Raw genomic sequence first — 25564 nt, forward strand, 5'->3', positions numbered from 1 at the left:
GTACTGGAGTTTCAGCTTTAGCATCATTCCTTCCAAAGAAATCCCAGGGCTGATCTCCTTCAGAATGGACTGGTTGGATCTCCTTGCAGTCCAAGGGACTCTCAAGAGTCTTCTCCAACACCACAGTTCAAAAGCATCAATTCTTTGGTGCTCAGCCTTCTTCACAGTCCAACTCTCACATCCATACATGACCACAAGAAAAACCATAGCCTTGATTAGACGAACCTTTGTTGGCAAAGTAATGTCTCTGCTTTTGAATATGCTATCTAGGTTGGTCATAATTTTCCTTCCAAGGAGTAAGCGTCTTTTAATTTCGTGGCTGCAGTCACCATCTGTAGTGATTTTGGAGCCCAGAAAAATAAAGTCTGACACTGTTTCCACTGTTTCCCCATCTATTTCTCATGAAGTGATGGGACAGGATGCCATGATCTTCGTTTTCTGAATGTTGAAGTGAGAGACATGTGACTCTTTCTGTCACTTGAACACTTAGAAGTCATTGTAGGGTTACTTATTAGCCTAGTTTCAATATTGTTGTGTCTGAGGAAATAGGAGGCCCCAGGAGAGGGAGCAAGATGGGGGTATGGCTGGTCAATGGAGCAGTCAGAGCACATGTGACATGTATTAAATTATCTATTCTATGGGTGTCTTTCCCTATGCCTCCAAACAATTATAATAGTAACATCAAAGGTCATAGATCACAATAGCAAATATAACAATTATGACAAAATTTGAACTATGGCAAAAATTACCAGAATGTGACACAGAGACATGAAGTGAGCAAACACTGTTGGAAAAATGGTACCAAATAAACTTGTTCTGTGCAGGGTTGCCACACACTGTTAATTTGTTAAAAAAAAAAAAAAAAAAAACCCAAAAACAGTGTCTGCAAAGTATAATAAAGTGAAGTGGAATAAAATAAGGTCTGCCAGTAGAACTTTGGGAGTTGGAAATGTATACATGACATTCAGTTCAATTCAGTCGCTCAGTCGTATCCGACTCTTTGCGACCCCATGCATCGCAGCACGCCAGGCCTCCCTGTCCATCACCAACTCCCAGAGTTCACTCAAACTCAAGTCCATCGAGTTGGTGATGCCATCCAGCCATCTCATCCTCTGTCATTCCCTTTTCCTCCTATCCCCAACAAGCTTAGAATATGGTATAACCTTGTTTAGAGATATCTGACAAGAGAATCTGATGAAGAATAGCTTTTTCAGGTCCTAGGAGAAGGTTAAAATTGCAAAGAACACAAGAATGAGCCAAAAAGGTAGGAAAAACAGAAAGTGTGATATCATGGAATACCAGAGAGTGAGGGAGTGGCCAATTGTGTAAGATATTGCTAGGGTTAAATAATATGGTTTCCTAAGACAGTCAGATGTTATTTCTGTTGTTAAAACTTGTAGAGTTACTCCTCTGATAACTGGACACTAGGCAAAGGTCCTTTTTTCCCCTTGAGCCGACGGTATGTCTTTTATAGCCACTGTTTTCTATCCTGTGCTTAACATTCTTTCTGGAATATTTTCATGGAGATAGAGATATGTCTTGACTATTTTTGAGTCCTAAGCATCCTAAATGATGTCATGTGCATGCTATGTGTTTGTAAAAAAATTGTAAAAAAATTAATTGTAAAAAAATTAATAAATGAATGACTAAGTGGATTGGTACTTGGGTTCCTCAGTTTAGTTTTAGGATCATTAATTGTTCCACAGGATGAAGTATAACTATCCACAAAACCTAACCACAGAAAAATTTAAACATCTTTAAAATGTATTCTCATGACTTGTGGGGAAAATGCTTATATTAGGTAATGGGAGAAAAAAGGACCTTAAGACTTCAAGTAATTCTTTATTTTTCTCTTAGTTATGAATTTTTTTGATGGGAAATCTATATTATGAATTTCATTTGAGAGTATAATCAAAGAACAATTAATGCCCAGTGGATCAATATTTATTATTGCTAGGGGAAATTTTTGGAATGAAAATGCCATTATTATTATTATTATACCCTAGTATTTAAATTATTCAGTGATGTAAACTTAATAGTTCTCAGTATACTTAATCAAAGGATTTTCATATATCTCATTGAATTAATTTTTTAGGAATTTGTAGATGTTACCTGTACAGATTTCTTATTTGCCTTAATAGTTTTTTGATGAATAGGCAAGTAAGAGAAATAAAAATCCATCTACTTTATTTAGTTTGAGAGTATTTATTTAGAATTTATATTAATCACTGTTCATAGCCACTTAAATGTTTTCAATTTTATATTTATCTTCATCTGTTTCAGTATTTATAACAATCTGGGACATAGTAAACATTCTCATCTTATACATTCATACACAAAATAATTATAATCTAATGAACAAACCTTTTATTTATATTTCAGAGTGTTGCTGGTACCTTAGAATTTCAACCAGGAGAAAGATTTAAGTACATTTCTGTAAATATCACTGATAATTCTATTCCTGAATTGGAGAAATCCTTTAAAGTTGAGTTGTTAAACTTGGAAGGAGGAGGTAAGAATGGTGACTCAAAAATATCAAATGTTTACTTGTCCATTCACCAGATAGTGGATTAAGTAAATAAGTTCCTTTTGAATTAACCTATTGTGCTGGTTTTCCCTCTTTCATTATCCTTTGGTCTTTTCCTAACGTAGATGTGCTTTTGCAGTGAAATAATTTAATTATACTGAATCACCAAATTATAGTTATCACTCATAGTAGGTGCCTCTAAAATCATCTCTCCTTCTTCCTTATTTCAGTTTTCACAGTAGCTCCTTTAGCTATATCCAGTTGTAGAATAGGTCAAAATTAATCCCTTTAGGAAACCTGTTATGAAATAATTATCAATAAAGTAGGTTAACAATATTCTCATTTCTAATATGCTGAAAACTCTGATTTATCACAGACTTTTGGAGTGAAAAATCCATTTTGTGGCAAAACTCCTCTGTATTGAAGAGAGGCTGCTTATAGTCTTTATTTATCCCAGATAGATTAACTGTATATGTTTCTTTGCAGAAGTATCACTGTATTTGATTATCAGGTGCTGCTGAGGGTTTATAGAATACATGAGATGTGTACCTTATTATCTTTATAAGTGTAAGAATTTGAGAGTTGGTATTCATCAGATCAGTCTCTTCCCTTACAAAAGCTGGTATTATTATCTTGTTATTATTTTTATGCTTTGATGAAGAAAGTCATAGTACTGAATAAGCCATCCAAGGGGGAGAAATTGGGTAGGACAGAAATACTAAGATTGTCTTTTAGTATTAATGAGACTTTGGGGTAAGTATGACAGAATTTCCCCATGTTTTCCTTCCCTATTCTCCCAAAGCCCAGGTGAAATCAAAGGAGAGGACAAGTCAGGGAAATGATTAAATAGCACCACAGCTTGGTGGACTACATAAAACAGCGAAAGTAAGCTGGACACCCTGCTGAGCTGGTGTCATGTAACAGTAGCAGCTTTGCTTGTCTCAAAGAGACGAGTCCTCCCGTTTCCAGATCGTTATTTTCATGAAAGGACTTCGTTAATCAGAAGCCACTGTAAAGTATTTGAAAAGTTGTTCTTTGTATTACTTATAGTGAAAACTACTTGGGTAATAGAGAAAATGTTAGTGAGCCTTATATAATATTGATTGATAAGGAACATTAGATTTTCTTTAGAAATTCTATTTGTGATCATAGTGTTTACTTGTGATTTTATAGAGGAGCTTCCTTCTATATCTCTAGAAGATATATCGTTGTGTATTATTGGGCACGAGTACTCATTTGAAAAGACTCTGATGCTGGGAGGGATTGGGGGCAGGAGGAGAAGGGATGACAGAGGATGAGATGGCTGGATGGTATCACCGACTCGATGGACGTGAGTTTGAGTGAACTCTGGGAGTCGGTGATGGACAGGGAGGCCTGGCGTGCTGCTATTCATGGGGTCGCAAAGAGGCAGACACGACTGAGCGACTGAACTGAACTGAACTCATTTGAAAACCAGTCTTGCATTGTCCTAAGTCAGCAGTACTGCCAGAGAATCTGATCCTCCCAGCCCTCCTTGAGTGGGGATTGGAGGTAGTGGAACCTAGATGCTGGCCTCCATTCCTCAAGTCATAGCTGGACTGCCTAAGAGGTGAAATAGCTTGTAGAACTAGACTTTTGTGGGGATCAAAGGAGAAATCCTTATTCCCCACTGTTTTGCCTGTAAGATCCATTCTACATGTGACAGCCACCCGAGTAGGTGTTCTATGCTAGTCAGGGTACATTGGGATTAAATTTCACCCCTCTTCTTGTAGCCTGTGTTTACTCCGAAAGCAGAGCCATGCACTGGATATTCCCTGAAATCCGTTGACTGTTTCAGGTTTTGGGTGTCATCAGTCCTCATGTCTGGTGTGTCCCAGTCCCAGGGAGGAGAAGCCCGGAAGAGCAGGGCAGACCTTAGCCTCACGTGTCAATCACGGATATGGTAGAAGCACATAGTGTGGGTGTCATCTTGCTCCTCTTATTCCTTTTCCACCGCTGCCCTTCCTGCCTTCTTTGTTTGCAAATACTTGGTAAAATAATGGTTTGCTTCTGAGACGTAGTGGAAGTAAAGTTAGAACCAGTCTTCACGTATTGCCAAGGTCCCTCATTTTCTACGGTATCATTTATTTGGTTTTTAAAGCAGTTCTGTATAAAAGGCAGCAGGCACCTTTTATAGGTGAGAAAACTGAGGTGCCAAGGGCTTTCGTGACTAGCTGAAGGTGGTGTCTGTCACAGCCAGGGCTGAAGCCGAGGTTTCTAGACCACTTGTCTAGGTGCCAAAATGTGAGAACTTAAGTGTGTGGCTAGAGGGAAATGTCAGATGCATTTCCCCAGTTTTTGAATTAGTTGTTGTAAATGGGCTTTTCTGGTGGCTCAGATGGTAAAGAATCCGCCTGCAACGTAGGAGACCCAGGTTTGATCCCTGGAGAAGGGAATGGCTGCCCACTCCAGTACTGTTGCCTGGAGAATCCCATGGACAGAGGAGCCTGGCGGGCTATACTCCGTAGGATTGCAAAAAGTCAGACATGACTGAGTGACTAATACACATAGTGTTGTGAGTGGGAAGGTGACTGTCACAGGTTTATAGAAGTAAGTATAGGCTGATATATACACAGAAGTATTTAAAAATATTTATATAAATGATGAAAACAATTTACACTGCTATAAAGTGAAAATTTAAAAATAAAATTAGTTAAATTGGCAGAAATGGGAAATGCCAGTTGCAACCTACGTGGAATATTTTCCTGAAGCTATGAATGAAAGTTTTATAACTTGGTAGCTTGACTAATGTGATACCATTACCACGTAATCTGTTTTATTTGAAAGAATGCATGTCTAGGATTACTGAAGTTTCCTCTTTGCTGGATATGTTTTAAGAACTCTCAATTTTCTCATTGTGTCAATGTGTGTTGTGTGGGTCGTGACTCTGTTTCTCCTTGTGAAGTGACTGAACTCTTTAGGGTTGATGGCAGTGGTAGTGGTGATGGGGACATGGAAGTCTTCCTTCCAGCTGATCGCAGACGTGGTAAGCAGCTATTCCAAGGCCCTTTACTATCCTGCATTTTAACTTCTCTTTTTAGAGACAACAGTACTAACCATTTATCTATATCCGCTATATGCAGGTCCTTTGTATAGTTTGTCTCATTAGGCAGCACAACTTTATCAAGTATTATTTACTCCATGCTGTTGTAAGTCAGCTGGAAAGTGATCAAGTCAGAATCGAATCCTGTCTGCCTCTGAAACTCAGACTCTGCTCCTTTCTTTGTTAACCTAATGCAGTTTCCTGATTCTAATTATAACAGAAATTTTGCTTGGTACCATGTACAAAAGTGATTATTGGAAAAGCTTTTACATAGCTTTGAATACCTAAAAAAGAGATAAATAGAATATTTATATTTTCATGTAAAATGTGTCGTACTGATTTTCTTTACGACAGCAAGTGAGTCATTTTATGCTGCGTTTAATCAAACACATGGGAAAGAGAAATTAAGCAAATGGGAGAATAAATTGCCAATTATTGAAGGAAATATTGAAAAGAGGATGCCTTTTGAATTAGATGTGTATATAAATATGGTTCAGCTTTTTCACCTCAAATATTTTTTCATATAAAGAGACAATACATAGACTATTTGTTTTTCTTTAGGAGGGACTCTTTCTAACCCTCAAAAAGATTCCTTTTGAAGAATGCGCAAAACATTCCTTTTTCACAATGTCAGGTTTTACATTTTAGTTTCAGAAGTTGTTACCACCCCTCTCATTCCTGACTTCTGCCAATGTCTCCTGTAACTTCTGTATTTAATTACTGTTCTAATTTTGGAATTCCTTATTGTCTTGTCCACATATTTAATGTTCAACATAAAAGCTGAACATACTTCCTAGGACAAAAGTACTTCTTTGTTTAGATTTTGGCATTTTTTTAGTTATAGGACTGGACTTTGAGACCAGGAAAGATAGATCTATTATATCATAAAATGATGAAAATAGGAGTAGAATTACTGCACATTTGGAAGCCAAGAATCTGTGTGGTCATGTTGGTGAAAATCACAAAAACTACTGTTTTATAAAGGTAGGAGTCATTTTGGCTCCTGTTCTTCCAAGGTCAGCAAAGGTCGTGAGAGACTTTCCTCCTATGCTCTGTGTGGAAGAATGTTCTCTTTCATAGAGAAGAAAAAGAAAAACAAGTTTTCCTTGTTCGTCTTCAAGTGCTTATACAGCACTTGTATGTCACGTTAGAGCCCAAACAGAGGAAGGTCAGAAAAGCACGAATATTGTGGCAGCCATTTGTGTCTGCCTTTCTTTCGGAAGCAAATTGGAACATACTCAGTGAATGGTACAACTCTTTTCAAAAGGTTGTTCCTTGCTTTTCCCTTTGGTTTGTAAATTACTGATTAACATTTTCTTCTGTTTGTTGGAACTTATTCATGCAGCCGGTCTAGGAGTGGCTTCCCAAATTCTAGTGACAGTTGCAGCCTCTGACCATGCTCATGGTGTATTTGAATTTAGCCCTGAGTCGCTCGTTGTCAGCGGAACAGAACCAGAAGATGGATACAGCACTGTTATATTCAATGTGAGTACATTCTTTCCTCCAGTCCTAGACCTTTTCTGTTTTTTTTAAAAAACAGTTTTATTGTATTATTAAGGTATACTTTGTTAATTTTTTCTATGTAAGTGGAGGGGACAATCTAGTGGCACAGACAATTCAAATTGATAATTAAACAGTGATTTGTCCTTTGTCTTTGTATTTCATTTTGCATGCATTGTGATTCTGAGGATTCCTCACTCTTTAAGAAATATCTATTAATATAAAAATATAGTTTTCTATCTTAATTCAGATGGGCTGTGGCAACAAACATCTCCAAATTCTAATTGACTTACTACAACAAAGATCTGTTTTTCACTCATGTTTTATGTCCCATCTGAAGTTGGCTGTCATCAATCACTTAGGACTGAGGGTTGCAAAGGCTGTAACTCAATAGATACTTCTGTCTCCACTGACTAGGGAGACGTGGGTTGGGGGAAACTGCACACTGGCTTTTCAGCTTCTTTCTGGAGGTCATTCACAGCATTTCCATTTAACTTCTTTGGTCAAAGCATGTCGCATGACAACACGAAAGTAATTGGGTAGAGAAATGTAATCCTGGCTTGTATCTTTCCCAAAAGGAAAGAAAATGCAAAACATTTGTGAATAGCAATAATAATACCATCTCCATGTGGTCTCTGTGTGTATGTGTTTCTACTCTACATTCATCCAGTAGGAATTAAGGCTTCTATTGTTAGATAATTTAGAGGAGCCAGAAGTTTGCTCATTGTCCTCAGATTTTATTCAAAGGATGAAGAAAGATCACTCAAAATATATCTGTTCTGTATTCTTATGGCAGATCTGCAGTAAACTGTTGTAGAATAAATTAAACAGCTTTAGAAAGGATAACTAATTACTCAAGAAAGAAAAGAAAAAGGATTCAGGGAAAGCATCAAGTTTATAAATGAATTTTTTAATAAAAATTTCTGTCTCTGAATCAGCACTCTTATTTTAAGTATAAAAATTACTTGTAGTTGGGACTTAACTTGAAGTCTGGCTTTCCTGGTGGCTCAGACAGTACAGAATCTGCCTGCAATGCAGGAGACCCGGGTTTGATCCCTGGGTTGGGAAGATCTCCTGGAGAAGGAAATGGCAACCCACTCCAGTATACTTGCCTGGGGAATTCCATGGACAAAGGAGCCTGGTGGGCTGCAATCCATGCGATTGCAAAGAGTCGGATAAGACTGAGCAACTAACACTACAGTAACTTGAAGTGATTTTTTTAAAAAAGATTTTTCATTCTTTTTAACATACTACTGACAAAAGCATTTCTTGCTTCTTAAAAATGTAAATATATACCCTTGGGTTGAGTATATTTTTTGGTGAATTTTTGTTTTCCATAGTACATTGAAATTAAATATAATCTGTTTTAAAAAATGAGTATTATGGCTAACTTTTCAGAAAAATTATCTGTCATCTATTCCTTACAATAAAGTTTATACTGTCTTTGCAGGAAATGTAAACATTTTCATGAATGTACAATATAATACACTGTTAATTGCATTTGCTTTATTACTGATATATGTTGTAGTTGCAGAAATGAAACAGCTGTGCTTTAGTTAGAATATAAGCATGTTCCTTCAATCTGTCATTTCATACAATAGTCGTTTTAAGTGGGACTCCCTGAGGGTCTTCAAAGATGGGTAGTGCATTGCCTTCAAGAATCTTATATTCTTCAGAACAGCTTATATAAAATAAAATTACAAATTACTACCCTGTTGTTTTGTATATCCAAACCTCTAAGTTGGTGGATTTAATGCCTGTTTTAACATATTTTAATATTAAATATTTTAAAGATTATGAGAATTCATGGGGCTCTGTCTCGAGTGACTTTGCTCTGGAGCATAGACTCTGACCCTGATGGCGATCTGGCCTTCACCTCTGGCAATGTCACATTTGAGATTGGACAGAAGAGCGCCAACATCACAGTGGAAATATTGCCTGATGAAGATCCAGAACTGGATAAAGCATTCTCTGTGACCATCCTCAGCGTCTCCAGTGGCTCTCTAGGCGTTCATACTAATGCCACACTAATAGTTTTGGCTAGCGATGATCCTTACGGGGTCTTCATCTTTTCTGAGAAAAATAGACCTATTAAAGTGGAGGAAGCAACCCAGAACATCACGTTGTCAATAATAAGGTTAAAAGGCCTCTTGGGAAAAGTTAAAGTCACATACGCAACACTGGACGATATGGAAAAACTGCCTCATTTTCCACCTAATTTAGCCAGAGCAACTCAAGGGAAAGACTATTTACCAGCTTCTGGATTTGCTGTTTTTAGAGCCAATCAGAGCGAGGCAACAATAACTGTTTCAGTCTTGGATGATGATGAGCCAGAAAGGTCCGAGTCTTTGTTTGTTGAACTGCTCAACTCTACTTTAACAGAGAAAGTGCAGAATCGCCCAAGTAAGTAGCCATTAGTGTGTTGTTTTTATTATTAGAGGTAAGAATTCTGAAACAAATTAAGAATTTGGTATAGTAAAAAATTCTGTAAAAATAGTAAGCTCTGACTTTACTAGCATCCTCTTACAAGGGTTTATAAGGTAAATGGAAGTAGGACATGTGAAAATGTGCTGTCGTGTTTTAAAACTGTTACAGTCCCAGATGAAATTTTTAGAAATGCTTATGGAATCTGGTATGACTGATCTCTTATACTATTTGTACTAGATATTGTAGCTTCTGAAACCTTCTGAAATCAATCTGGGGTTCCAAGGACAGTCCTTGTAGCAAGATCCTGAGTCTCTTTCACCTTGATCCACCCTAGATGGTTCCTTAACCAACAGAGTCTTTTTGTATCGGTGGGAAGCAATACAAAGAGATGGTGGATCTGGCAACTGCATGAGGGAAGGGGGAAAGGGCTGTGTAGTAGTGAGAAGACCTGGAAATTTGGGGGTCATCCTGAGAGTTGAGATGAAGGCCCTGGTTGAGGATAAGAATGAGGAATGAGGAGTGAGTGATGACCTGTGTTGGGCAGAGGATCTGGTTCTGCAGCTTCTATTTGGACAGAACAGCCTCTCCCCCTGGGGTCATGGCTCAGTAGCTTTGGAGGGAGCGGGGGCTGCTATCACAGAGCTGACCTGAGCTGGGGGCTCACTGTAGCTTGTTTGTTAGTCACATCTCTCTCTGAAGACCTATGACTTTAGATAGGGGTTTTTATATAAAGAGAAGAATCTAGATTTCCTGGAATAAGGCAGTAAGAAAAGGAAGGAAGATTGGTGATTTTAATTTAATATCAATGTAATGTCAGTTTTAGGATAACATTAGTAAATATGATATTAAGTAGACATCTTTTAAAATACAATAAAACTATCTTAAGAAAATTGGAATTAAATAGTCGAAAGAGCTAAGATCTGCATGTTGACTGTGTTCTACCATATAGATTAAGGTTTCTTTTTTTTTTATTTTTTATTTTTAAACTTTACAAAATTGTATTAGTTTTGCCAAATATCAAAATGAATCCGCCACAGGTATACATGTGTTCCCCATCCTGAGATTAAGGTTTCTTACAAGTATATTTTGTTACCTTACTGATACTTTGTGTAGTGAGCACCATTCTTGCCCACATTGTAATTGTAGTCCAGGACTGTAAAAGGAAATTGACTTTTTAAGGATAACTGCTATCATTAAATTTTTAGATTACAGTCAGAGTTAAAATTCTTCCACAGTAACCTATCCCTTGTTTTCTTTGCGTGATTTAGCATCAGTTACCATAGCAATACATTGAAATAAAACCCAGTAAGTAGTCTTAGTAAGAATTATAAAAGGGCTTTCTAGGTGGTGCAGTGGTAAAGAATCCACCTGCCAATGCAGGAGACCTAGGAGATGCCAGGTGAATCCCTGGGTCAGGAAGATCCCCTGGAGGAGGAAATGGCAACCCACTCCAGTATTCTTGCCTGAAAAATTCCATGGACAGAGGATCCTGGTGGGCTACAGTCTCTGGGGTCACAGAGAGTTGGACACGACTGAGCCACTGACTACAAGAATTATATGGTATAGCCCACTTTTCAAGGAACTGGAGTTTATTAAGTGAGCTAGAAGTAAAACTGGGAAGAAGGATCGCATGTAGCAGTGGCTAGCTAGGAGCTGTGGATGCTGGTGTCAGATAACTTAGGTCCAAGTGTATCATAATAAATTGTTGCCCATAAACTTTTAAAGCCCAAGTTTCCTTATCTATAGTACAGACTTATTATGGAGATTAAATATGATAATACATGTGAAAATGAATATAGGGTCTGGCATATGGTAAGCATTAAATAAATGTGAACAATTATTAATTAAGTGGTATATGCAGGATATCACTGTGCTGTGGGTTGGGAGAAACAGTCAACGTGTCTTTGTTTATGCTGGATGTGTTCCTGGAACCGTGCAGCATACTTGGGGAAATTCAGACTCAGCATAAGCTATGAAGTGAAACAGTTAAAGAACAATTAAGTGCATTAGAAAGGAAACAGTAAATGTCATTTAAAATGAAGAAAAAGAATAATTCAGTGCAAACCTATGTGATATGGTCTCAGTTTTAATAGGTAGAATCACGCACTTTCAGGAGACAGTGTGAGAGGAGTGGTGACGACTGGCAGAGGGCAGGACGAACAGTCATGGGTGCAGGAAGGGTATCTACCTGGTTTGCTGAGGAATTGCAGATAGGGAGCTGGAGCTTGGACAGACCCTTACATGATGTCTCTAAAATGTGTCCAGCAGGTTCTAGTCTAATGCCTTAGCTGACTACCTCATCTGCTTTGCACCTCTGATTCCTTATCTGTGAGACCTGGACAGTGTTACCCACCACACAGAGATGGTATGGGAATTAAATTACTGGATGCAAGGAAAGTGCTTGCAACAGTGCCTGTCAAGTAGTGCACACGTGTAAAATGTCATCTGCTGCTGCAACCCTGGGTTACTGCTGTTTTCCCCCAATGTGCTGCTGCCAAGTCGCTTCAGTCGTGTCCGACTCTGTGCGACCCCATGGACTGCAGCCTATCAGGCTTCTCCGTCCATGGGATTCTCCAGGCAAGAACACTGGAGTGGGTTGCCATTTCCTTCTCCACCCAATGTAGTTGAATTTAATTATATAGATTTACAGTTTGTGATTTTAACTATATAATTTAGTGTGATCTGGAGCTGTTTATCATTGAAATTAAATGGTGTCATTACTTATTTTAGATTACGTTGTCTGAAAATACCCAATTTTATTCATTGTCACATGCTTTCAAATACCACCATAGTTGGAAATGTTCTAAATATGAACTCAAAATTGTTTACTTGTAATATGAGCTTGCTGATGCTTCATTTGTGTCGAAGTTCATAAAAATTGTTTTGGCGAGGGTGCTAAGTCAGAATTGAATCTAGAAGGTAAGTCAGGGAGAGTTTGTGGAGGGTCTTAAATGCCTTCAAAATAAGTTTTGTGCTCCCTAAAATCAGTGGCAAGTAAGACGAGAGTTTTAAAGATAGGCTTAGAAGTATGGAAGTAAAAGCGTAAGTAAGGACACTCTTTCTATACCAGCTTTGGCATGACTATTAATTGAGATGGTGCAGGGGGAATAGGTTTGTGGGGAAGGACAGTTAAGCACGGAGAGAGGCAGTAATTGAATTGGAGTGTGATGATATTCAGCTCCTCTTCGAGGACAAGGAACTAAATGACTTTCCTGCTCAATTTTGTAACTGTAGTGGCTTTAAAAAAATTTATAGCATGCTGGTAACTAATTGGAAGAGCATAATTCTGTAAGTTTCATCATTACCTGTTATAATATTATGTGAAGTGATGATTAATTATCTTCTAATCATGTTTTGAGAAATTTCTAATACCTATTAAAATAATCCTTGTGGGGTAATTATTCCTTTGCTATAATAAAAATCACCCTAGAAGTTACAGAGAAGTAGGAACTTTCTGTTTATTTTTGTATCCCCAACATCTAAAATTCATGCTGGTACATAGTAATCGATAAATATCTTTGCTATAAGTAGTAGAAAACACAAAATGATAACCCATTTGGTTCATGGATCTTGCTGCGGCTTCTTTAAAAACTTTTTTATTGAAGTTTAGTGGATTTGCAGTGTTCTGTGCATTACTGCTGTATAGCAAAATGATACACACACACACCCCACACATACATCCTTTTTCATATTCTTTTCCATTATGGTTTATCACAGGATGTTAATCATAGTTCTCTCTGTTATACAGTAGGACTCTCTTGTTTGTCCATTCTATAAATTGGCTGAGGCCTCTTGATGACTTTTGACGAGTTGTTAGAATTTTGATATATTAGTTTTTATTCTGTCTTTCAGTTCCAAACTCTCCACGCCTGGGGCCTAAGGTAGAAGCTATTGCTGAATTAATTATCATTGCCAATGATGATGCCTTCGGAACTCTTCAGCTCTCAGCACCAGTTGTTCGAGTAGCAGAAAATCATGTTGGACCCATTATCAATGTGACAAGAACAGGAGGAACATTTGCAGATGTTTCTGTGAAGTTTAAAGCCGTGCCAATAACTGCAGTAGCTGGTGAGAAAAGACATCTAAGGAGCAGTGAATTGTTTTGAGGGAAGTTGTATCCTTGATTAACAAAACCAGTCAAAGATGTAGTGAGAAAAATCAACCAGAAAGCAGTAATACCCTTGCATCTTTTTAAGGCACAAATCTAGACTTTTTATTTATGTATTTGTGACACTGATTTTGCAAAATTTGTAAAAGCTGTTGGCAAATTGTATATGGATTTAAAAGGTTAATATGCACAAACCAATGAAAAGTAAACCAAAGAAAGCATTGTTAGGCTTTCTCCCTGAGTACTTTTAAGGTTTTTGGAAGGGATTCATGTGTAAATAATAATGAGGAATGCAGGATAAAACGTGCAGCTGTATAATTGCAGTATTGCCAACAGATATGTCTCTCAACTCATTTATTCTATTGTTTGTTTATGAAGAACATGGTAGAGACAGTTACTAGCATTAACTATTTTAATGTATAAGCAGAAGGATTTTATTGCCAAATGCAAACATTAGGAGACAGTCTTCTTTCTCGTAGTTCAGTTATGGCCTCTTAGGGAGTTTTGCCTGAGAGCTATTCAGTTAGAACCTTTTTAGTGTGCACTCAAAGGTCATGTGGAGAAGGCAATGGTACCCCACTCCAGTACTCTTGCCTGGAAAATCCCATGGACGGAGGAGTCTGGTAGGCTGCAGTCCATGGGGTCGTGAAAAGTCGGACATGAGTGAGCGACTTAGCAGCAGCAGCAGCAAAGGTCATGAGTGTGAATGGATAGGATAACCCAATTGATGTTTTGAAATAAATCATTTGGATGTGATGCTTGCTTGAAAAGAAAATAAAGCAGGCTTACCTAGTCCCTGCTGTGTGTGTGAATGACGTGAGTGTGTATGTATGAGTGTGTGTGTGAATGAGTGTGTATGTGTATGGGGGGAGTGTAGCCCAGAGGAATGCCTATATACAGAGGGCTTTACACTTTGACAGATCGTGAGGATTGATCCATGTTCTGGGAAATTAGCCTCTAAAGTCCATAAGCGCGTGCGTGCTAAGTCACTTCAGTCATGTCCGACTCTTTGCGACCCTGACGGACTGTAGCCCGCCAGACTCCCGTCTGTCCCTGGGATTCTCCAGGCAAGAATACTGGAGTGGGCTGCCATGCTCCTCTAGGGGATCTTCCTGACCCCAGGGACTGAACCTGCATCTCTACCTCTCTCTTTTCCTCATTTGCTGTTTGACCAGAGACAAAGCCACCCCGAGTGATACGCTTTTGTCGTCGTTGTTCAGTCATGTCCGACCTCTGTGACCCCCATGAACTGTAGCACGCCAGGCTCCTCTGTCCTCCACTGTTTCCTGGTGGTGTTGATGATCATTCGCTAAGTCCTGCCTGACCCTTTGTGACCCCATGGACTGAAGCACGCCAGGTTCCCTGTCCTTTATTATCTCCAGGAGTTTGCTCAAATTCATATCCATTGAGTCACTGATGCCATCCAACCATCTCATCCTCTGTCATCGCCTTCTCCTCTTGCCCTTAATCTTCTCCAGCATCAGGGTCCTTTTTAGTGAGTCAACTCTTCACATCAGGTGGCCAAAATATTGGAGCTTCAGCTTCAGCGTCGTCCATTCAGTGAATGTTCAGGACTGATTTCCGTTAGGATTGACTGGTTTGATCACCTTGCTGTCCTAGGAACTCTCAAGAGTCTTCTCCAACGCCACAGTTCAAAAGCATCAATTCTTTGGTGCTCATTCTTCTTTATGGTCCAAATCTCACATCTATACATGACTACTGGAAAAACCATAGCTTTGACTTTATGGACATTGGTTGGCAAAGTGATGTCTCTAGTTTTTAATATGCTGTCTAGGGTTGTCATACCTTTTCTTCCAGGGAGCAAGTGTCTTTTAATTTCACGGCTGCAGTCACCATCTGCAATGATTTTGGAGCCCAAGAAAATAAAGTCTGTCACTGTTTCCATTGTTTGCCCATCTATTTGCCATGAAGTGGTAGAACTGGATACCATGATGTTAGTTTTTTGAGTGTTGAATTTTAAGCCAGCTTTTTCATTGTCTTCTTTCACCCTCATCAAGAGACTCTTTAGTTCCTCTTCACTTTCTGCCATTAAAGTGGTATCATCTGCATTTCTGAGGTTATTGATATTTCTCCTGGCAGTCTTGATTCCAGCTTGTGATTCATCCAGCCTGGCATTTTGCATGAATTAATGGCACTCTGCTTAGAATTTAAATAAGAAGTATGACAACATGCAGCCTTGTCATACTCCTTTCCCAATTTTGAACCAGTCCATTGTTCCTGGTCCGTTCTAACTGTTGCTTCTTGACCCACATACAGATTTCTCAGGAAGCAGGTAAGGTGGTCTGGTATTCCCATCTCTTAAAGAATTTTCCACAGTTTGTTGTGATCCACACAGTCAATGGCTTTAGCGCAATCAATGAAGCTGAAGTAGATGTTTTTCTGGACTTCCCTTGCTTTTTCTGTGATCCAACGGATGTTGGCAATTTGATCTCTATTTCCTCTGCCTGTTTGAACTTAGCTTTTACATCTGGAAATTCTTGGTTCATGAACTGCTAAAGCCTGGTTTGAAGGATTTTGAGCGTTACCTTGCTACCATGTGAAATGAGGGCAGTTGTATGGTAGTCTGAACATTCTTTTGCTTTGCTCTTTTTTGATTTGGAATGAAAACTAGATCTTTTCCATTCCTGTGACCACTGCTGTTTTCTAAATTTGCTTCCATATTCAGTATAGCACTTTCACAGCATCATCTTTTAGGATTTGAAATAGCTCAGCTGGAATTCTGTCACATCCACTAGCTTTGTTCATAGTGATTCTTACTAAGGCCCTCTTGACTTTACACTCCAGGATATCCAGCTGTAGGTGATTGACCACACCATCCTGCTTATCCAGGTCATTAAGACCTTTCTTCTATAGTTCTTTTTTGTATTATTGCCACCTCTTCCTAATCTCATTTGGTTCTGTTCGGTCCTTACTGTTTCAGTCCTTTATTGTGTCCACCCTTGCATGAAATGTTCCCTTGATATCTCCAGTTTTCTTTTTTTTTTTAAGAGTTCATGAATGCTTTATTTTATTTATCTAATTTCTTTTTATTTTATTTTATTTTTTAACTTTACAATATTGTATTGGTTTTGCCATCTATCAAAATGAATCCGCCACAGGTATACATGTGTTCCCCATCCTGAACCCTCCTCCCTCCTCCCTCCTCTCCAGTTTTCTTGAAGAGATCTCTAGTCTTTCCCATTTTATTGTTTTCCTCTACTTCTTTGCAGTTTTTTTTTTTAAAGATGATCTTCCTATCTCTCCTTGCTATTCTCTGGAACTCTACATTCAGTTGGGTGTATCTTTTCCTTTCTCCCTTGCCTTTCACTTCTTTTCTTTTCTCAGCTGTTTGAAAAGCCTCCTCAGACAACCACTTTGGCTTCTTGCATTTCTTTTTCTTTGGGATTTGGCCATCATCTCCTGTATAATATGTTGAACCTCTGTCCGTAGTTCTTCAGGCACTCTGTCTATCAGATCTAATCCCTTAGAATCTATTTGTCACTTCCATGGTATAATCGTAAGGAATTTGATTTAGGTCATACATGAATGCTGCTAAGTCGCTTCAGTGGTGTCCGACTCTGTGCGACCCCATAGGTGGCAGCCCACCAGGCTCCCCCATCACTGGGATTCTCCAGGCAAGAACACTGGAGTGGGTTGCCATTTCCTTCTCTAATGCATGTGAAAGTGAAAAGTGAAAGTGAAGTCGCTCAGTAGTGTCTGACTCTTAGCGACCCCATGGACTGCAGCCCACCAGGCTCCTCCATCCATGGGATTTTCCAGGCAAGAGTACTGGAGTGGGGTGCCATAGAGGGGTATACATTAGCAGCTTTTAATCCAACTCTGTAGAAACATTTTTGTTTTCCAGCTGTAAGATTGATGATATTGACATACCCGTCTCTGGGCAGCAGTGTAATTGGTCTCCCCAGTGAGATGAGAATTCTTGTTTTGTTCGTTTTGAACGTACCCTACATATTTGTTTATTTTTGTAAATAAGGGGCCATCTCGTGGTAGTGAATGATTCTTTACGTTCATGTGCCTGTCCATATCTATATGTCTGTGTGTATTTGTGGCATCCATATGTGTATATGGCACGTAGAACACTATGGATATGTATTTCTAAAAATGAAGGCATGAGCTTGAATAGCCAGGATGGTTTTTCCTTATTGTGTTGTATCAAACCCATTTTATTCTTGCAAGAGGGATGAAATCTTCTGTTTAAAATAAACGCAATCCCTGTCCTCAGAAACGTCTTGTGAAGTATGCCCATAAATTGTGATACGCCATAGTATTTCCCTAGTATATGGGGAGTTTATTATCATGTCCTAGAAGAAGTTTTAGCATTTTTCTTTTTGTCTTTGTAGGTGAAGATTATAGTATAGCTTCATCGGACGTGGTCTTACTAGAAGGGGAAACCAGTAAAGCTGTGCCAATATATATCATTAATGACATCTACCCTGAGCTGGAAGAATCTTTTCTTGTGCAGCTGCTGAATGAAACAACAGGAGGGGCGAAGCTCGGGGCGTTAACAGAGGCGATCATTATTATTGAGGCCTCTGATGATCCCTATGGATTATTCGGTAATGAGACTAGTCCGAGTCTCTTACTTATTTGTATAGATTCATACATTTATTTTTAGAGCCTCAAAACTGATTTAATCTTGTTTCCTTTAAACCTGCTATTACTGATATATAAGGACATCTATGTATGTTCACCACCTGTGGTTAGAAATCAACCTCTTAGCATAAACCTAGAGATCATATACACTTTTAGGCTTTTAGGTCAAATCTGGCTCCTGGATGTATTTTGTGAATCTTAGACCAACTGTTAAAAGAACTGATTTATAGAAATTTGTACAAAAATCTGAATTTCTGAGCTTTCTTTATAGTAAAAAAAAGTATGGTGACATCAAGCCCCCCTTTTTGCATAGCATCAGTCTTCAAAGCAAAATACCAGCCGCCAGGCTTGTACCATGCCATTCACCCCAGAAGTCATAGGACCCACTTCACTCATGACTGATACATGTCTGACCTCTGTAGGCATCTGAGTTTATGATTTCTGGTTCTATCGTAATGAAAAATAATTTGGAAAATTTGTCAGGCAGGCCTGAGCAATTTGTATCATAGCATGTTTCTCTGATTTTGTGGAGTTTAGCCTCTTAGATTGCTCAGGGGTGGGGGGGAATTATTGGCTGTAGGGTGGCAGTTGGTTTGCTCTATGTTGACTTAGTTTTACTTTGTATTTGAAATTATCTCTGCTTTGCCCTTTAGGTTTTCAGATTACTAAACTTATTGTAGAGGAACCTGAGTTTAACTCAGTGAAGGTAAACCTGCCAATAATTCGAAATTCTGGGACACTCGGCAATGTTACTGTTCAGTGGGTTGCCACTATTAATGGACAGCTTGCTACTGGCGACCTGCGAGTTGTCTCAGGTAATGTGACCTTTGCCCCTGGGGAAACCATTCAAACCTTGTTGTTAGAGGTCCTGGCTGACGACGTTCCGGAGATTGAAGAGGTGAGAGGAATGGCTCGTCTAGAATGACACTGTAAACCGTATCTTGTCTTATAGTAATTAGAACAGATGCCTGTTGTTGTGACATTTATAGAGGTGTCCGATAAATTATTTCTGTGAGAATGTTCACAATTTGGTAGTGATCACTTTGGAAAGTGATCCTTATAGAAAACAAAAACAAGAATATTTTAGAAATAGGTCTCATACTTCTTCACATACTAGTTTACTAGTATAAGATTTTTTTTGTACAATTATATTTTTCTACATTTTGGTTAAGTGATTAAAAATATATAATCTGGCAGAAAGTTTGCTATATAGTTTCACATAAAAATTTGTTTGTATTCATAATCTCTCTTGGCTTGAGTGTGAGCCAATCAATCTTAATTATATGTGGATTTTGATTTTTCTTCACATTCATTTATTCTTTAGGATTTACTCTGTGACAAATTCCATGTGAGATTTACTTGCCTGATATTTATTTTTCATGATAAAGAAGTGCAGTGGCAAATAAAGATAGCGTCTCAGTGGGGAAGTTGATTCATCACTGACATATTGGCTGAAGATAATTTTATTTTATGAAATTCAAGTATTATTAAAACCTGGAGCTCATAAAATTAGATTTAACAGCATTTATTCTTTAATAGTGTCAAATTTTTATAGAAGAGAGGTCCATAAAATTTCAGTTGAGTGCTAATTGTGTCATTACTCACTTCTTAAATATTAGTTATTAGTTAATACATATAAAACATTTCTCTTTCCTTTCCTCTAAATTTAGGTGACATCATGATATATTTTTGTTTCAAATTTTATCAGAGAATTTCCCCTTATGAGAATGTGGGAAATAAAGCATAATAAATGAACTATTCATAAAACACACATGCAATATTCTCCCTTCGTAAAAAAGTGTATAGGGATTACAAGTATATTATTGAAGTGGTAAACATAAAGAGGCATCTTAAAATTGATTCACACGGTTGTATAACAGAATATTAAGGAACTTAAACAGCCTGTATTTCTTACATGCAGTCATGCTCTAGTGTTAAAGTTGGTGAAGGATTGTTCTGTTACATGTTGGGTTTGTAAATGTAGTGGAGGAGTTTCTTTATGTTCATTCGTGTTACACTATATTGTGTTCTTGTATGGATATCTTTGATTTTTTTTTTCTTGCATCATGTTTATTCTAATTTCAGAACCGGGATTCTGTTAAGGAAGTTTTCACTGTATTTTTAGGTTATCCAAGTGCAACTAACTGATGCCTCTGGTGGAGGTACTATTGGGTTAGATCGAGTGGCAAATATTATTATTCCTGCCAATGATAATCCTTATGGTACAGTAGCCTTTGTTCAGTCGGTTTCTCGTGTTCAAGAGCCCCTGGAGAGAAGTTCCTGTGCTAACATAACTGTCAGGAGAAGGTATATGGGATGGCTGCTTGGGACTTGTGGGGTGGTGGAAAAGGATCTCTTGCACAATCCAATAATTTAATTATGGTAGTTTTTACATAACGTAAAATATTTTACAGGTTATTATAATCTGTTAATTAAATTATGCATATCACTATTAAGTACTCATTATTTTTCCATACCTTTTATTGGTGAAATGGTTATACATCATTTGGCTTTCTAATCCCAGACATTTATTGCTTTAATTGGTGATTTGTTTGAATTAGAACTTAAAACAACTGGTTTCTAAATTGAGGATCAGATGCCATATGAAGTAGTTGATTTTCAGGTTCTTATCTTCTCCTGCCTTTCTTTTGTGAGGCAGCGTACCATTCACTTGGAGAAGGCAATGGCACCCCACTCCAGTACTCTTGCTTGGAAAATCCCATGGATGGAGGAGCCTAGTAAGCTGCAGTCCATGGGGTCGCTAAGAGTCAGACACTACTGAGCGACTTCACTTTCACTTTTCACTTTCTTGCATTGGAGAAGGAAATGGCAACCCACTCCAGTGTTCTTGCCTGGAGAATCCCAGGGACGGGGGAGCCTGGTGGGCTGCCGTCTATGGGGTCACACAGAGTCGGACACGACTGAAGTGACTTAGCAGCAGCATACCGTTCACTGAGCTCCTTCAGAAATAGAAAAATAGGTGGTCTTGCAACCTTGTGGCAAGTAATTAACATTTACATTTCTTGGAAAGTACCCATGTCGGTATCATTCATTGTTAGTTTCAGTGAAAGTTAGTAGTGAAGATTCATTTTCTAACTCTGCTCAAAAATTCTGGAGTGGATACGATTTGCGTATCTTGCAAGATATTTTCATAGCTGGGTTAAAAATAAGTATTACCTGAATGAAAATGAACCAGGTTTCCTTACATGAGAAAACTCAGTGAGACATAGAAAGCTAATTAAGAAGCATGGTTGTGTCTGTGCTAGTACCTTATCCACTTAAAAAAAGTGGAAGCCACAGTCAGCGTTCTCGCCTCTGCGTGTAATGCACAGATTGCTTTGAATACCTAACCTGTCTCTTGTCACTCCACGTTTTAGCGGAGGGCACTTTGGTCGGCTGTTGTTGTTCTACGGCACTTCTGATATTGATGTAGTGGCTCTTGCAGTTGAGGAGGGTCAAGACTTACTGTCCTACTATGAATCGCCAATTCAAGGGCTGCCTGACCCACTCTGGAGAACTTGGGTGAATGTCTCTGCGATGGGGGAGCCTCAGGATACGTGTGCCACTTTGTGCCTCAAAGAACACGCGTGCTCAGCGTTTTCCTTTCTCAGTGCTTCTGAAGGCCCCCAGTGTTTTTGGATGACTTCATGGACCAGCCCAACCGCTAACAACTCCGACTTCTGGACCTACAAGAAAAACGTGACCAGAGTAGCATCTCTTTTTAGCGGTCAGGCTGTGGCCGGCAGTGACTATGAGCCTGTGACGAGGCAGTGGGCCATCATGCTGGAAGGCGATGAATTCGCAAATCTCACTGTTTCCATTCTTCCCGATGATTTCCCAGAGATGGATGAGAGTTTCCTGATTTCTCTCCTCGAAGTTCATCTCATGAACATCACGGCCAGTTTTAAAAACCAGCCAACCATAGGACAGCCAAACACTTCTACAGTTGTCATAGCATTAAATGGTGATGCCTTTGGAGTGTTTGTGATCTACAGTATTAGTCCCAACACCTCCGAAGATGGCTTATATGTCGAAGTTCAGGAGCAGCCTCAAAGCACAGTGGAGATGGTGATCCACAGGACAGGGGGCAGCTTAGGTCAGGTGACAGTCGAATGGCGTGTCATTGGTGGAACAGCTACTGAAGGTTTAGATTTTATAGGTGCTGGAGACATTCTGACTTTTGCTGAAGGTGAGTGATGGTTCTCAATGGATTTCAGTTCCCCCTGGGAAAGTCATTATAGTCCATTTTTAGGATAGTGTTCATATATATTCTTACTATGTACATTCTTGCTAATATGTAAAAGTGAATGAAAAAAGTCATAGTTGGCTTGTTAATGGTTGACCTGACATATAGAGGGCTGATGGGGCCCTACGCGTGTTATCTTTTTAGTTGAATAAAAAGAGAAGAGGGAATGTGAGGATTTTATCCCTTTTATGTGTGATAGCAGAGCCTTTAAGGAAATGTAGAAGCATATCTAAAGCCAGTTTTAATTTTGTAAAGGAAGTTATAAGAATGAGCCATGTATCCACAATTAAACATGTGAGTAAAAAGTATTGATAGTCAAGAAATGGGAAGCTTTTTCATATGCACGGACAAATCAGGATAAACCTCCAAAGAAAATAACAAGTATAAATAGTATAAGGGCTTCCCTAGTGGCTCAGTGGTAAAGAATCTGCCTGCCAATGCAGGAGACACAGGTTCGGTTCCTGGGTTGGGAAGATCCCCTGGAGAAGGAAATGGCAACCCACTCCTGTATTCTTGCCTGGGAAATCCCATGGACAGGGTGAACTGGTGTGCTATAGTTCATGGGGTCACAAAGAGTTGGATATGACTTAGCAACTAAACAACAGCAACAGCATAAATAGTATAAACTTGGGCTTCCCTGGTTGCTCGGATGGTAAAGAATCCGCCTGCAAGCAGGAGACCTGGGTTTGATCCCACTCCACTCCAGTATTCTGGCCTGGAGCATTCCATGGACAGAGGAGCCTGGCAGGCTACAGTCCATGGGATCACAGAGAGTCACACGGCTGAGCGACTTTCACTTCACTGGGTGACTTTATTCATGTTATATTAAGTGTAGTGACCTAGTGAGAGATGAGCTTGTAATACTGGTCCTAGACTTGAATGGGATCACTATTTTAAATTTTCATGAACAGTGAAATTATAGAGAACTTGGACAATAATTAGGATAGTGCAGATTTACCAATTCTTTTCCAGGGTTGATTGAATCACCAAGTATTTGAAAATTTTGAACGTTCATATATTTAAAATAGTTTTCTTTGGATGAAAGAAAGATATCTTTACTGAAATCATTATTTAACTCATGATTTGGGCACTTATAAATTCCATATGGCTTTTTAACATAGGTTTTTTTCTGATTGAAAATAATTATACTCATAAAAGCTTCAAGTTATACAATAAAATGAAGGAAGTAAATGTTATTCGCAATTTCATATCTTAGAGCAATTCATTGCATATTTTATCCTTTAATGCATATACTTTTTTTGGAAACAGTAATTAGGGGTTATGATGCATATAGATTATACTTTTGAAACATCTAATAAGCATTACATTTTAGAGTAACTTTTTAAGATAGTTTAAAACTTGTCTATAATGGTTGGGCTTGTGCTTAGTCACTCAGTCGTGTCTTACTCTCTGCAGCCCTGTGGGCTGTAGCTTGCCAGGCTCCTCTCTCTATGGGATTTTCCAGGCAGGGATACTGGAGTGGGTTGCCATTTCCTTCTCCAGGGAATATCTTCCTGACCCAGGAATCGAACCTGTGTCTCCTACATTGTAGATGGATTCATTACCTGCTGAGCCATCAGGGAAGCCCTCTATAATGGTTATTTCCTAGTAATTGATTTTGGGAACAATGGAATACTGATACACTTGATGTGGGAGGTATGTATGTGCATAGGTCAGCAATTGGTAACATTTTCCCCTATTTCAAGGAAAGTAATGAAAATTTGAGGAGGGAATGGAGATGAAAATTTAAGATTAGCTGTTTTAGTGGCTTTGGTAACTATGAAGAATTTATCATGTAATGTAGTACCATTACAACAGTTAGTATTAACCGGAATTGTAACTTTAGCATCATGCAAAATGGACTATACTTTGTAGTTGACCTGTATTCTCAGATAATATATATTCTCTTGAAGCAGTCTTAACACTGAATTGATAAAACATACAAGGTCATGGGGATTCCCAGGTAAGTGGGAAGTGGTAAGGAATCTGCCTGCCAGTGCAGGGGACAGAGAGATGCAGGTTCAATCCCTGGGTTGGGAAGATCCCCCAGAGTAGGAAATGGCAACCCATTCCAGTATTCTTGCCTGGAAAATTCCATGGACAGAGGCGCCTGGCGGGCTGCAGTCCATGGGACCGCAAAGAGTCGGACATGCCTGAGCACACGTGTGCACTTGCACGCCAGCGTCATGAAACAGAGAACATGGATTCACACCTGCTTTTTCCTTTGTCCTGCTTTTTCTCACCCTTTCAGCCTCTTTCAAAACAGTGAATTAGATGGGGACCACTGTAGGCTGAACAGCAGAATCAGTGTTGGGTTTGGGGGTGTTCAGTGGTCTGTCTACAAGTGGGGTCCTAGACTAAATCACAGAGTAAATTCTTGGCCCTGTTGCTGTCACACATTGCTTTGAGGTCCTCTTCTGCCTCCTTCCCTTATTGTCCACATCCTGAGAACTAGTATTTGATGTTGTCATCTCATCTGGCTCCCCTAAGACTTATCCCATTTAGGTGGCTTCTTTGCCTCAGAATCTCATTTTGACCACTATTCCCTAAGTGTCCTTGGTCTTTCAGGGAAGTTTTGGGCTGGTTATCTGCAAATCATTCACAGTAACACCAGGATGAGAATGAGATCCATCTTTCTGGAAGGAACTATATCTAAACAGTAGTTGCTTCAGAGTCTCTTCCCCTAGCTAGGTCATGGTTCTAGGCTAGACACCAGGAATAAAACCAGGATTCCTTGAAATAATTCTACCCTTTAACTTTACAAATTCAAAATTTCCTTTCCACAGTCTGTCCATGTTAATGAAATTTTACAGTGCTTTATAAGTGAAAAGGATATACAGGCTAACATACCAGTTCAGTCGCTCAGTTGTGTCTGACTCTTTGTGACCCCATGGACTGCAGCACTCCAGGCTTCCCTGTCCAACACCAACTTACTTACCATGAGCTTACTCAAACTCATGTCCATTGAGTCGGTGATGCCATCCAACCATCTCATCCTCTGTCGTCCCCTTCTCCCCCAGCTTGCAATCTTTCCCAGCATCAGGGTCTTTTCCAATGAGTCAGTTCTTTTTTTTTTTTTTT

At 39.0% G+C, this 25564-nt stretch overlaps 1 protein-coding gene across 1 annotated transcript in view; it reads left to right on the forward strand.

Annotated features, from left to right (window-relative positions):
* Positions 1–25564, forward strand: part of GPR98 (G protein-coupled receptor 98) — a 543192-nt gene that overhangs the window by 96283 nt on the left and 421345 nt on the right. Inside the window, exons 25-33 of the mRNA XM_010831922.1 lie at positions 2383–2512; positions 5451–5531; positions 6934–7073; positions 8882–9491; positions 13368–13583; positions 17985–18200; positions 18891–19135; positions 20363–20544; positions 21615–22426. Coding sequence (XP_010830224.1) covers positions 2383–2512; positions 5451–5531; positions 6934–7073; positions 8882–9491; positions 13368–13583; positions 17985–18200; positions 18891–19135; positions 20363–20544; positions 21615–22426 — 2632 coding nt within the window. The remainder of the gene's footprint in view (positions 1–2382; positions 2513–5450; positions 5532–6933; positions 7074–8881; positions 9492–13367; positions 13584–17984; positions 18201–18890; positions 19136–20362; positions 20545–21614; positions 22427–25564) is intronic.

This window comes from Bison bison, unplaced genomic scaffold, assembly GCF_000754665.1.
Source record: "Bison bison bison isolate TAMUID 2011002044 unplaced genomic scaffold, Bison_UMD1.0 scf7180017864533, whole genome shotgun sequence".
Lineage (NCBI taxonomy): Eukaryota > Metazoa > Chordata > Mammalia > Artiodactyla > Bovidae > Bison > Bison bison.